General features: G+C 40.7%; 1 protein-coding gene across 1 annotated transcript; it reads left to right on the top strand.

Annotated features, from left to right (window-relative positions):
• Positions 1-6449: 6449 nt before the first annotated feature.
• LOC123412476 (U-box domain-containing protein 6-like) lies at positions 6450-12624 on the top strand. Its single transcript, XM_045105423.1, has 7 exons — positions 6450-6880; positions 6981-7178; positions 8368-8424; positions 9094-9279; positions 9405-9512; positions 9859-11012; positions 11490-12624. The coding sequence occupies exons 3-7, from the start codon at positions 8368-8370 to the stop codon at positions 12232-12234; spliced, it is 2250 nt and encodes a 749-aa protein (XP_044961358.1). The 5' UTR covers positions 6450-6880; positions 6981-7178; the 3' UTR covers positions 12235-12624.
• Positions 12625-15080: the final 2456 nt, after the last annotated feature.

The raw sequence follows: 15080 nt of genomic DNA on the forward strand, positions 1-15080 counted from the left end.
GAGGGATTGGGCCACTCTGCTGTCACTTTGCTGCTGATGTTGCTACTACTGTTACTTGTTACTTTGCTGCTGCTGCTACTACTGTTCCTTGCTACTCTGCTGTTACTTGTTGCAAGACTTTGTTGGCGCTAACATCCCATCAATAGGGCCTTTTTTGGCGTAGTCGCTCGGAATTGTCAAAGCTTTTACTGGCGCCATTGATACAACAGTTAGGAATAGTCTGCCTTGTCACCAGATCGTTTCTGGCTCCGTTGTTATCATATTACCTTGCTACTGATACTTTGCTTGCAGACACTAATCTTTCAGGCGTGGTTGAATCTGACACGTTTAGCTGCTAATACTTGAGAATATCCTTTAGCTTCCCCTTGTGAGAGAATCAATAAATTTGGGTTGAATACTCTACCCTCGAAAACTGTTGCGATCCCATACGCTTGTGGGACATCATAGGCTTCTTTATGACTCTCATTTACTAAATTTGCAAGATCTTATGCCTCTCTTTTATGCAAAGTTTTATCCTCTTCATGAAATACATCGAGACAGGAATTATATTTATAAATTTTGGTCTCGTGACGGCGAAAGCATCGCTCAAGCTTGGGGGAGACTGAGGTCCTTAATGCTCAAATGTCCCAATCATGAGCTCTCCAAAGAAATTATTCTTACAACTTTTTATGCAAGGCTTTCTCGTCAAGATAAAGAGATGCTTGATGCTTCCTCTAGTGGGGCATTCTCCAACAAAAGCACTGAAGCTAAGTGGGATCTTATTGAAAGGATCCAGAAGAACACTCAAGACTGGGAGATTGATAAAGGTATTGAACCCGTTATAAATTATGAGCGTGGTTACATTGAGAGCTATGTGAAAACTGATTACTTCAATACCTTTTGTGCTAAGATTGGTCTTGATTCCCAGCTTCTAATTGACTTTTGCAAAGACTTTGCCTCTCATATTGACTCTTCTGGGAAGAAGGAGGATCAACACCATAAACCTTTTAAGGAATTACCTCTTGATATTAATGTTGTTGACCCTATCTTGCATGTAGTTGAATATGAAAAGCCCCCTTTTCCCGCAAGGATGAGGGAGCATTCTTTTGTCACATGCATCATGAATAAAAGTGATAGAACGACTGATGAGCATGAGGACCTGATTAAAGTCGATCCTCAAGTTGCATTAGCCAAGGATCTTGTTACTAGTAATATTGAGGATTCTAATATAAATTTTTGTGATGTTTCTACTAACCTTGTTACAGCCAAGAATAAAGGCCCAATTTCACGTACTCCAGTTGTATCTGTTAAAATAGGAGATCATAATTATTATGGGCTATATATGTGATTTGGGATCCAGTGCTAGTGCTATTCCTTTTTCACTTTATCAAGAGATCATGAATGAGATTCTACCATGTGAAATTGAAGAAGTCGATGTTACTGTTCATCTTGCAAACAAATAAACTATCTACTGACTTTCTAGTACTTCGTTCAATACAAGATAGTTTTTGCCCTATTATCTTTGGTAGGCCTTTTCTCAAAACTTGTGGAGCTATTATAGATTGCAGGAAAGGAAAAGTATATGTTGAATTTAATGGTAAGCCATATGAATTTAACTTTTCCAGATTCTTGAAGCAAACTCATGGTACTGATCTACCTAGTAATGATAAAATTATTGAAGAGATTGCTTCTATTGCTATTCCTCCTAATGATCCTTTGCAGCAATTTATGGAGGACCACGAGAATGATATGCATATGCAGGAAAGGAATGCGCTAGATGACATATTCTTGAGATAACTTCCTATCCTGAAGCACAACCTTTCGGTTGAACCTTTGGGAATTTTATCAAAACCAAAAGAAGACCCGATGTTTGATCTCAAACCTCTTCCCAGTACGCTCAAGTATGCTTATTTAGATGAAAAGAAAGTATATCCTGTTATTATCAATTCTAACCTTTCAGGATATGAAGAAGAGCGATTACTGGAAGTCCTTCATAAACACCGAGGCGCTATTGGTTATACCTTGATGATCTTAAGGGGACTAGTCCATCTATTTGTCAGCATACTATCAATCTTGAGCCTGATGCTAAACCGGTTGTTGATCATCAACGACGGTTGAACCCGAAGACGAAGGATGTTGCAAGGACCGAAATCCTCAAGCTTCTAGATGCATGTATTATCTACCCTATAGCTGATAGTAAGTGGGTAAGTCGAGTACATTGTGTTCACAAGAAAGGAGGTACGACTGTGGTTCCTAATGATAAGAATGAACTAATACCTCGAAGAATTATTATTGGTTATAGAATGTGTATTGATTATAGGAAGCTCGACAAGGCAACCAGGAAGGACCACTACCCACTACTGTTCATCGACCAAATGCTTGAAAGGTTATCCAAAAACACTCACTTTTGCTATCTTGATGGGTACTCTGGCTTCTCTCAAATTCATGTTAACACTGCCGATAAAGAGAAGACCACTTTTACTTGCCCCTTTGGTATTTATGCTTATAGACGTATGCCTTTTGGTTTATGCAATTCTCCTGCTACTTTTCAAAGGTGTATGTCCGCTATCTTTCATGGTTTTTGTGAGGAAATTGTGGAGGTCTTCATGGACAATTTCTTCGTCTATGGAACCTATTTTGACCATTGTATCCACAACCTTGATAAAGTTTTGCAGAGATGTCAGGAGACGAACTTGGTACTCAACTGGGAGAAGTGCCACTTCATGGTCAACGAGGGAATTGTTCTTGGCCACAAGATTTCTGAAAAAGGAATCGAGGTGGACAGGGCAAAGGTTGAAGCAATCGAGAGAATGCCTTACTCAAATGCTTGAAAGGTTATCCAGAAGACATCAGAGGTATTCGTAGTTTCCTCGATCATGCTGGTTCCTATAGGAGATTTATTAAAGACTTTTCTAAAACTTCGAAACCCCTCACTAATCTTCTCTAGAAGGATATTCCTCTTTTGTTTGATGAAGATTGTAAGGAAGCCTTCGAAGTTCTTAAGAAAGCCTTGATAACCGCCCCAATAGTCCAACCACCTGATTGGAATTTGCTTTTTGAAATCATGTGTGATGCTAGTGATTTTGCTGTTGGAGATGTGTTAGGACAAAGGGTTGATAAGAAATTGAATGTTATCCATTATGCTATCAAAACCCTTGATAGTGCTCAAAAGAATTACGCTACTACTGAGAAAGAATTTTTAGCGGTAGTGTTTGCTTGTGATAAGTTTAGGCCTTACATTGTTGATTCTAAAGTCATCATTCATACTGATCATGCTGCTATTAAGTATCTTATGGAAAATAAGGATGCCAAACCAAGGCTTATCAGATGGGTCCTTCTTCTTCAAGAAATTGATTTGCAGATTTTTGATAGGAAAGGAGCAGACAACCCTGTAGCAGACAACCTTTCCAGGATGGAGTACATACCACATGATCCTATTCCAGTTAAGGATAGTTTTCCTGACAAATAGTTAACTTTTTTGCACGTGAAATCTAATTCAGATCTATGGTATGCAGATTATGCTAAGTTTATTGTTGCAAAGTCTTTGCCTCCAGGTTTAATATTCCAGCAGGAGAAGAAGTTCTTCCATGACTTGAGGTATTACTTTTGGGATGACCCACATCTTTTTAGAGAAGGTATAGATGGAATTGTGAGGATGTGCATACCAGGGCATGAGTAGAAGGATATCTTGAGACAATGTCATAGCAGTCCTTATGGAGGACATCATGCGGTGAGAGGACCACACACAAGGCTCTCTAGTCAGGTTTTTTATTGGCCTACTATTTTTAAAGATGCTAGAAATTATGTTTTAACTTGTGATAAGTGCCATAGAGTTGGTAATATTAGTAGGAGGAATGAGATGCCTATGAATTATTCTCTAGTGATGGAGCCTTTTGATTGCTGGGTTTTTTATTTTGTGGGTCCTTTCCCTCCTTCACACAAGTACACTCACATCTTAGTAGCTGTTGATTATGTGACCAAGTGGGTTGAAGCAATCCCCACTGAAAGTGCTGACCGCAAGACATCTTTGAAAATGCTCAAGGATGTAATCTTCCCTAGGTTTGGTGTACCTAGGTACCTCATGACCGACGGAGGATCACATTTTACACACGGTGCTTTTAGAAAAGCTCTAGCCAAATATGATGTTAATCATAGAATTGCTTCACCTTACCACCCTCAAACAAGTGGGCAAGTTGAGCTCACAAATAGAGAGATCAAGTTGATCTTGCAAAAGACAGTGAACAGTTCTAGAAAGGACTAGTACAATAAGCTAGGAGATGCCTTGTGGGCGTATAGAACTGCTTACAAAAATCCCATGGGGGTGTCTCCGTATAAGACGGTTTATGGCAAGGCATGCCATCTACCTCTAGAGTTAGAGCACAAAGCTTTTTGGGATGTTGGAGAGCTTAATGTTGATCCAAAGCTTGCTCGTGAAAAGCGTCTCATGAACTTGACTTCTCTAGATGAGTGGAGAAGTGAAACTTGCGAGAGCGCAAAAATGTTCAAAGAAAAGGTAAAGAAGTGACATGACAAGAGAATTTTGAAACGTGAATTTAATGTTGGTGACTATTTGTTGTATAGATCTCATTTCAGGTTTTCTCCAGGTAAATTACTTTCCAAGTGGGAAGGACCATACCATATCGAAGAAGTCTACCACTCCGGTGCAGTCAAGATTAATAATTTTGAAGGCACAAAACCACATGTTGTGAATGGGCAAAGACTCAAGCATTACATGGCTGGAGACCCCATCAATGTAGAGGTGGATGTGATGCAGGTAGCCACTCACGAAGAACATATTGCAACACTGTATCAGACACCAGCAGAAGCAGAATAAGAATAGGTATGAAATACGATAAGGAAACTTCGTGAACATCAATAAAAGTTTCGTATTATGTCTTTTGCAAAATTAGGAAAATTCCAAGCCAAAGCGGAGCCGGAGAGGAGCTCCAGGTCACCCAGGCGACCTGCCGGCGTCGGCTAGCCCCTGCCCGCGCCAGGAGGCCGCCTGGTGTAAGTGCATCTAGTGCCCCTTAGTGATTTTGGTAGTTTGAAGACTTATAGGTTAAGTATCTAATGTGTTTATAAGTGTACACACGATCTATAAGTCAATGAGGAGTTTGAGATATTTGAAGAATATCGACCCCTAAAAATATATATCTTCGGTTGAAGAAATTGGCCTGAAGCTGAAGAAATGAATCGCGAGGAATCTGCGATGAAATTGATATTCCTCATGAAGATACTGAAATTGAGGAATCCGGTGTGTCCTGAAAAAAATGACATGTCTTGTTTGAGGAAATAAAAGCTTTTGCTAGTCTGAACTTTAGTTCTCTCAATAGCTTGTAATAAAGTTGCAGATGCTCTTGCGTTGTATTGGTTGAAGATGGAGCTTGTACCCAAGCCTTATGGCCGGGTCTTTGTCTCCACCTTTGCCCGATATTTTGTTGCTAACGAGGTCGCTAGCCACGTTGACTAACGGAATGAAATGTTCTAAGCTAAAAAAAAGGTGATAACGTCCTTTTCTTGCCATAATACATATAGAAATTGTTGCACGGAGATTTTTTGCTGCAATGGTTGGGCGCCGTTCTGATCTTACGATTAAAGTCCAGTCGATCAATGCCTAAGCGGGCCCCAGTAATTAACACATTACAATTGTGGGAGAGAGACAGGTAATGAAGTGTTTAAGGCTGATCATAATGGAAAGTATCATAGAGTAGTATCATGTATATGATACTATGATATGATACTACCTTTATAGTGCATAGTATCATAAACTAGTATCATAGATGGTCTAATTTATTAACATGCAAGACACGTAGTAGCATGGCATTTAACATGTTACGGTATCTACTTCCTCCGTCACGGTTTAGAAGGCGTGCATGGAAATTCTCTAGAACCTAGGTTGTTATTGATTGACTGTAAAATGAGTTGAAAAATAGCATTTACACTATGCATACATATAGAAGTAGTACAATGAAGTACTAATTAGCTGATAGAAGTAAATGCAATGCGCCTTAAACCTTGTGTGTTGTGAAAATACACGCAAACTTAACCGTGCCTTCTAAACCATGACGGAGGTAGTATCTATGTTACTTTAACCCTCTCTCTCTTCTTTAATTGTCTGCCACATCAGCATGTTTACTAATCCCAAGAATATAATACTACTTAAGTTGCTCCCACTATGGCCAGCCTAAAGCCGGCTCCCTTTGACCCAAAAAGGTGATAAGACGGCTCCCGCAAAGGAAAATGATACGACAGCTGGGAGGGAGTGTGCCACGCGGGACCTACGAGCCGGCACTAGGAAGAAGGCGCCGTGGGCTTTCTGGAGTGGTGGTAGAACAGGCGGCTGCAAATGGAAGCGGCCAACCCAGGAGTAAAGTCTGAAAGTAATCTGAAAGCGCAATGCCCTGGCGCCCATGACAGGCGACCTCGAGATCTTCTCTTAACGGCTTAACCAAACCAAACCAAACCACAGTCTCACGCATACACCCCGCCGCTTAAACCGCCTGGTAATCCCGGTGCGCGGCATGCGTAGTGGACGACAACCGAGAACGCATTGAACATGCCCGGGAAACAGAGCGCCGCCGTCGCGTCCACGTCCCAGCGCACTCCACAGTCTCCCCGGCTGCGCACCGAGGCCTGCCCGAGAAAAGCGAGAAGATAAACGTGCGAGCTGACGAGGAGTCCTCCTCGATCCCACCCCCCCTTCTTCGATCGTCAACGGTTTCTCTGGCTTATGCGGTAGGGCAGCCGCCATCGTGATCTCAACTCGACCCCTTGCGCCCTCCCCCAATCAGCTCTTCTGGCCTCCTTGCCGGAACGGGCTTAAGCTCCTGTGGGCAAGGGTTTTCTTTTCTCTGAAGAAAAGAGGGGGGGTCAGAAGGAGGTTCGTGTTTCTTGAGAGGTTCGGATTTCAGACTCTCCTTTCATCTTTTCCCTTTCCTGATTTTGATTGGTGGGGTTTTATGATTTCCCCGTGTTTGATTGGCGCCCTGTAATTACAGGAAAAATGAAGTTTTCTTGGTTTTAGCCCACAAGTTTCAGAAAAGGAGAAGATCCTAAGGTTGCTCATTGTTTCTGCTTAACCTCCGGGTAGCATTTCTCCCCAAGGCTGGTTACTTGACTCCGTTTCATCCAACGAATTAATCTCTGGGTTCTCTTCCCTCTTTTTGCTCAACGAACAAGGGGAGGAGGTCACAAAGGTGAGTTGCTTCCTCAAGTTTCAGATTCTTCTGTTTTGTACCTGGGTTCTCTGCTAGTAGTATATGTTGTGCTTTTCCATTGTTAAATCCATATACTAGTTAAACAATTATACAACCATAAACGCTTGTTGTTATCGGTTTTTCGGAATTACAGCTGTTTTTCCAGTCCAATGTTAGTTTGTCACCTGGGAATGATGCACACCGACACCGTACTTATGGGGGGGAAAAGGGTCCAATTTGTTGTTGTTGGTTTTATTTTCACTAGATTTGTCTAGTTATGACTATAAAGTGTTCATATAATTTACTAGATTTATCTAGTTCCAACTATGAAAGAATGTTTTCTGAAGAAAGCAGTAGGTTGCCCGAGTGCAATTTTTTTTGGAGGCCGAGCTCCATGGAGCCTGTTTTTTCAAAAAAGTCAAAAATCATATTTTATAGTTTCAATATTTAAAAAAAATCCATGGAAACTTATATGTTTTCCGCATGAACGTGCAAAAAATCTTTTGAAGATATTTTTATTTGTATGCTCTTCAAAAAGACAAAATTCTGGCCCAACAAAAAGAAAAGTCGGCCCATTTTAAAAATACATATTTGTCTTTTTTTTGTACGCCACGTGTGTAAGTATAATGTTATGAAAATTTACTCATACATAGTATACATGCGTTTGTATGTTCGTACAAAAAAATCGATTTTTTTCGTGGTGTAGAAAATATCAAACCGAGCTCCATGGAGCTCGGCCTCCATTGATCATTAGCGTAGGTTGGTCACTATTGGCATTACACCTATAGTTGTTGCTGATGTATGAAGAGTACTCTAGGAGTTGTGGCATAACTAATTGTTTTCGTGATTGGCTATTGGCCATGCGTGCTAATGTTAGGTCACTTTCGAACATCAAGACAATGGTGTTAGACAGTGACCAGGAATATGACCGATAATAGTATATCCGACATATTTCTTAGGCAAATATCTGACATACCAATGTGTGTGTTTTCCAAATGGAAATGGTTTACCTTTTGTATTATTATGTACTTGCAGCCTACATACTGTCATTATCTCCTTTCTTTTTCTGAAGATACTGATTGTGCTCCAAATAACAAAATAATGAAAGTTTGCATGTAGGGTTTAGTTGACTGTTGATGTTTACTTGCCTTCTCAGCCTATTTTGACAACCTCTCATGGTTTTTCACAGATGGAGAATAATAATGATGGAATGTTTGGTACACCTCAGCATAACTCACATCCTAAGGTGCATATATTGGATTACTAGCATTTCCATTTGTTTTGCAACTATTTCTGGTTATATCTTATACTCCCTCCGTCCCAAAATAACTGTCTCAAGCTTAGTACAACTTTGTACTAGAGCTAGTACAAAGTTGAGACACTTATTTTGGGACGGAGGGAGTATGTAACTGCTCGTATTTTGTTGTAAGGTGAAGTTCATATTTTAGTGTCTGCTCATTATTTAATTGCTGGTAAACTTGTCATGTCATTCTTTCTTAGATCTGGGGACATCTGCAGTACATTAAAATGTTCATGAGTTTTTCCGGCCATTAATCCAGTACTTCACACTATAAGCAAGATTAACTGTGTAAGGTTAATATATATCTTAAACAATACCGTGCAATATATGCTAAATGATGTATCCAACTATGATTCGAATCACAATAACACTGTCTCAGATGATGAAGCCTGAAATAATGGAAATTCCTTTCATCAAGCACATACTGCGTTTAGCTTTTGATCTAGTTGGCAGGTGTACTAACAACTTAAAAGCAGAGTATTTTAAACTACAATTTCATGTATTCATGTTATTAATTATTATTTTACATCATTTTCACCAGGTACTTGTATAAACCCTCATATTGGGCTAGTTTTCAGTTATTATGATTCTTCTTCTCTGACTCTGTTTTTGTAGGTTCACCGCTTGATGTGCAGTGAGTTGAAAATGATGTTGGATAAAGTTACTTCTATTCTTCCATCAATAGAAGAGGCTCAACCAGGATGTAAAGCGGGCATAGATGAACTATGCAATCTATACAGCATAGTTGACAAAGGGAAACTTATAATCCAGAACTGCATTGAGTGTAGTAGTCTTTATTTGGTATGTCACTCTGCATTGAGGATGTAAAACCATTTTATTTATATTTTGTGAGCATTTTTATTGATAAAATGGTTTTCCTTGGCTTCTCATGTATTGTATTTTGATATTGAGCACACACATTGCAGGCTATTACAGGAGAAGCGACAGCAATGCGATGCGAAAGGATTAGAAACTCGATGAGGCGGAGTTTGTTCCTGATTCAGAATATGGTCCCGTCCATGTTGGCTGATCAGGCTAGTTTACTCAATTTGATAGATCAATCAATAGCAGGAAAACTTTTTTCTAGGCTGCTCATTAATAAGTAACCCTTCGTTTCAAAATACTTGTCGTGGTTTTAGTTCAAATACATGGTTTGCTTGCTAGTTGTAAAAGAGAGTCATTTTCCGGCGAACCATTTGTTGGAATATCAATCAAAGTAGCCTGACCATGGGAAACTCACATTCACATATTTTTAGCTGGAGGTGTATCCAGTGGTCTGTAGAAATTTCTTCTTACCAAATAACTGCATTAATTATTACTACGCCAATATTGATATTGCAGGTTTTAAATAGTATATTTACACCTTCCTATTTTCAACAGGTTGCTGATGTACATGATGATCTCCGAAATATGAAATTCCTTGTTGATCCAGCAGAAGAAGAAGCTGGCAAAGCGGTCTTGAAGATGCTTCGACGTTCGGATGCAACCGAAGAACTTGAAATGCATACGTTCCTTCTAGCATGTTCAAAGTTAAATCTGACATCACAGAAATCTATGTTAATCGAAAGACGGGCAATCAAGAAATTACTAGATAAGATCAATGGTAACGATCCCAAAAAGGAAGGTATCCTCAGTTTTTTCCTGTATCTAGTCAGGAAGTACGGAAAGAATAGCAAGTCTGAGTCAGATGCAAAGGATGGAACTGCGAATGAAACTACATGCACAAATGTAATTTCTAGTGACAGCAGTACACGCAGCAAAGGCATTCCAGTTGTGAACTCTGGGACTGGGAGATATGATGAACACAATAATTTGTCAGGGCTTGTTACACCACCTCCAGAGCTCTGCTGCCCAATATCTATGAAGCTGATGCATGATCCTGTCATAATAGCCTCTGGACAAACTTTTGAAAGAGAAAATATCGAGAGATGGCTCAGTAAAGGATATGATACTTGTCCTAGGACAAAAGTAAAGTTAGAAAACTTTACGATAACCCCAAATACTTGTATGCAAGCTGTTATTTACAACTGGTGCAAAGAACAGAAGCTTGAATGCACTTATTTGCCCGAGCAATTTCATAATTACTCCCTATCAAGTTTGCACGATATCTCGGCGCCCCTGATTGCTGACAAAAACTTCAATTACAAGTTTGAGCATAGCGGTTCATCAGTTGCATTATCTGGTGCTAGTTACTTATCATCCCCAGTCAGGGAAACGGATGTGCCAAAGACTAGTTTTACCCAGTTTTATTCAAGTGTAAATTGCCAGTTGTATCTGTCCTTCTGCAACTTCGATAAGCAAATGTTTCTGAATTTGTTTCAAGAACTCTCAGAGCTTCCAGTGGAACTGCAAAGACAGGCTGTCAAAGACTTAAAAACTGTCCTGAATAGTGAAAATGAGGTTTGGCAGTCCATGATCTCCAATGGCTTTGTAGAAGCATTCCATGAATTTCTTAAGAATGACAATCTCAGAAGCACATTACAAGCTCAGAAAACTGGAATTTATTTTTTCCTTACGTTTCTTTGCAATAGCAGGTATGGATATATCTTAATTAATATTCTCCATTTGCATATATTAGTTGATGTTGGAAAGAAGATATTTTATTTCTAAAAGAAAAATAATATTCCCTCCAATCCTAAATATAAGTCTTTTTAGAGATTTCAGTACAAGACTACATACGAAGCAAAATGAATGAATTTACACTCTAAAATATGTCTATATACATCTGTATTTAGTTTCCTAATGAAATCTCTAAAAAGACTTATATTTAGTAACGGAGGGAGTAATACTCAGCAGTAAATCGCAAGTCTGCAACAAATAGTAATATGACCTAGTTTTGGCTCACCTGATGCTCTCTCTGATTTTCTATTCAATTAAACTAGTTCCATGCTCCAAAAGTGAGGAATTCTGTCCATCGCTTTTTCACAAAGGCCTAAGATACTATATTGTGTAATATTAGTTTAGTTTAGAATGGATATTTGTAATGTTTACTTTTTTTTATTTCCATCCAGGACTAGAATGTTATCTATCACTGTAGATGCAGTGCGGCTGATTGTATCGCTCCTTGATTCCGAGTTAAAGCTGGAAGCTCTGCTGATACTTTATGAACTGCTGCATCATCCAATTTGTTGGGAATCTCCTCTCATGGCCTCGGTTGTGGCTCCGTCTGTGATTGGAGATTTGAATTCTGGAGACAATGAGTGCTTGCAGCTCGCTTTAAAGATGATCTGTGAGCTTTCATCCAGTAATGATGTAATATCCTTACTTATTTCTCCAGGCATAATCGCCAAGCTGTCTACATTGCTCAGTGAAGTGAGCTTGACGGAGTATTGCCTGAAGATTCTGCGGAACTTATGTGAAGTGAAACAAGCTGCTGATCTTATCATCAGATCAGAGCATTGCATCGGTTCCATTTCAGATCATCTAGACATAGGAAGCCGCAGTGAGCAGGAGCATGCATCTGTTATCCTTCATACAGTATGTTCCCGCAGCACCGAGGTGGATCGTTTTCTTGTGATGAAGGAAGGTGTCATCCCTGCACTTGTTGATCTGTCTGTTTATGGGACTGAGGTGGCAAAAACGTCTTCAATCAAGCTGCTTCAAATCTTGGGGCGCTCAGGAGCAGCTCATGCTGTCGATGGAGTAGAGTGCTCACCCAATGGGTCGATCTGCAAACAACCGATATCCAAATCAGCTCGGTATATCTCAAGAAAGCTCAGCATTTTCTCAAAACCCCGGTCGCGAAACCTCCTCTGAGAACTTATTGATTTTCTATTTATTTTTTGAGAATCAGAACTTTGTGAATTTGACAACACTGACCACCTGATGCAAATGGGAGCGGTAGTAGTGTCCAGATGAAATGCTTAATGTGGGTACTTTTTTGATCGAAATGTTTTTTATTAGAGTTTGTATTTGCACATATTTTTGTGTTTCTTTCCTAGGGTAAGAAAAGGCAGGTTTAGCTCATAGGTCTTGTGTCAAAAAGGATTGCACTCTGATGCATGTTGTTCCGTGTAACAGATACCTGAAACGTGTGTTCATCACAGAAATTCCATGGGAGATTTCCATTGGAATGGGATCGAACATGGGTTATGTGAACAGCTGTACTATTTAGTTGATTTCTATGAGATTGGGACCTGGTCAGTACAAGAATCTTTCAATGTTGTGGAGGAAATGTGTAGGTCCTTCATCGGCATAAGGTAGTGTTGAATAAACTTGTGCTGCCTAGTTTAGGTTCTATGTCACAGCGTTTTTTTCCTGCCATGGCAGCTCTTTTCAGTCCAACAATCGTGCCATGGCAGCTCTTTTCAGTCCAACAATCGTGCCATGGCAGAAGTCTGCGTGTCGATTGCTCATTTTTTTTAAAGGAGGAAGACCCTTGGCCTCTGCATCTATTGCTGCATGCAGTGATTTATTAATCAAAACCATAAACAGGTCTGAAGTTCAGTACAAGCTGAAACAAAGTATTGAAATAAAGTAAACACAAAAAATGACACAACCGGTTAAAATAGGTCTAGATGACTAACCACCTATCATATTGCTAGATCGTCATCCAAACCGGTTGTGATCACAATGACCAAACCGGTTGTATCAACTGCTCATGTGCATTGTTAGTTCATTAGGTGCTTTGGCCGTTGATTTTTGGTTAGCACGGTCGTGGAACGGCGCGGCGGAAGTGGTTAGCTGGATAAGTGGATTGGGTTTAGTCCACAACCTGCAAGTTCTGGTTCATGGGATGACACTAACGCTGAGGATCATCATGGCGTCCCATTCGGGTCGTTAAAGGTCATTTTTGTTAGGGCATATTTCTTCTTAAGTGGTTTTAGTAATTGATGACAATGTCTGTGCAGACTAATCATGTGCATTGAGCATTTTAGATTATTCATGACTAGGCACAAGACGATTTGGTGCCCCTTAGAGTCCTTCAAAGACGGTTTCTTTCTAAGTTTCAATGAAGCTCCAACATGTTTTCCCCTGTATGTGCAAAAGGGACAGCGGTAGTACCGCAGGCACAGTGGTAGTACCGCCCTTTGGGCGGTAGTAGTTTTTTACTACCGCTCTCTGGGCGGTAGTAGTTTTTTTACTACCGCTCCATCGGAATTTTTATGCATCCTTTTGCTTTTGCAGTTGTATGCACAGTAGTAATTTCTTACTACCGTGGTTGGTGAACTACCGTGCGGTAGTACCGCTCCTTGCAACGGTAGTACCGCTCTGCTTGTGCTGTGAGTGGGGGTAACGGTTGGATTGTCCCCCACTATATAAAGGGGTATTGTTCCCTGAGAAGGTCACCTCTTGCCTCCCCAAGCTCCATTGTTGCTCCAAAAGCTCGTTCATGCCCGATCTCTCTCCCTAGCCAATCAAACTTGTTGATTTCCTAGGATTGGTTGAGAAGGCCCTGATTTACACTTCCACCAAGAGATATTTGATTCCCCCCACTAATCCCTTGCGGATCTTGTTACTCTTGGGTGTTTGAGCACCCTAGACAGTTGAGGTAACCTCGGAGCCACATTCCATTATGGTGAAGCTTCGTGGTCTTGTTGGGAGCCTCCAAGCATTGTGTGGAGATTGTCCCAACCTTGTTTTTAAAGGTCCGGTCGCTGCCTTCAAGGACACCAATAGTGCAATCACAGCATCTCGCATTGTGTGAGGGCGTGAGAATACGATGGCTCTAGTGGCTTCTTGGGGAGCATTGTGCCTCCACACCGCTCCAACGGAGACGTACTTCCTCTCAAAGGGAAGGAACTTCGTTAACACATCCTCATCTCCACTGGTTCCACTTGCGGTTATCTCTTACCTTTACTTTGTATTTATTATTGTTGTGGTGTATTCCTTGCTTGCACTTGTTGTCGTGGTTGCTAGCATCATATAGGTTGCTCACCTAGGGTGTCATCTATAGAACTTTTTATTGCTTACCCTAATTTGTTAAGAAGAGCTAAAAATTGGTAGTTGCCTATTCACCCCCCCCTCTAGTCAACCATATCGATCCTTTCAATTGGTATCGGAGCCACGTCTCTTTATTAGGGGTTTCACCACCCGAAGAGTATGGTTGATGACGGTGAGGTTGGGCACGAAGTGCCCGAGGCCGATGAGTTGAGTTCGATCACACGGGACGACTTGAATGAGGCTTTGGCCACACTCAAGACGTCCATGATGACCGAAGTCAAGTCCAGGATTAAAGAATTACTTGAGGGGATGAAGAATTCTCCCGAACCGTTGCTTGTGTCTAAACCCACCACATCGGAATCGGAGGCCAATTCCGGAAAGGAAACGGCTAAAGGTACTCGAACTTCTTCCCCTCTTGACAAGAATGGGACGGGAACCTTTGCCTCGGTTCCTCCTCCCCTGGTCTACGGAGGACCGGTCCCTACGCCACATATTAATAACCTTGGTCCTACTCCTAAACTTGTTAAAGGTGATTTCGCTAACTGGGTCTTTTCCATCAAGTCTCATTTGAATTACAGCTCAACAAATCTTTGGAGAATCATCGAACAAGGCTTTTACCCACATGATCCAAACAACCTCACTCCAAGAGAAGAGGCGGACAATCAATACAATCATTCTGCGTTGTTCATCCTTCAATCCGCGGTTCCTCCCGAAGATCT

This window comes from Hordeum vulgare, chromosome 7H (assembly GCF_904849725.1).
Source record: "Hordeum vulgare subsp. vulgare chromosome 7H, MorexV3_pseudomolecules_assembly, whole genome shotgun sequence".
Taxonomy (NCBI): Eukaryota; Viridiplantae; Streptophyta; class Magnoliopsida; order Poales; family Poaceae; genus Hordeum; species Hordeum vulgare.

What these genes read in the sequence shown, in the direction of transcription:
- LOC123412476 (XM_045105423.1), top strand. Translation starts at nt 8,368, where the DNA reads ATGGAGAATAATAATGATGGAATGTTTGGTACACCTCAGCATAACTCA. An exon ending in AGTGTAGTAGTCTTTATTTG is followed by an intron (nt 9,280 to 9,404) that starts GTATGTCACTCT and finishes CACACATTGCAG; the next exon opens with GCTATTACAGGAGAAGCGAC. An exon ending in CGTCCATGTTGGCTGATCAG is followed by an intron (nt 9,513 to 9,858) that starts GCTAGTTTACTC and finishes TATTTTCAACAG; the next exon opens with GTTGCTGATGTACATGATGA.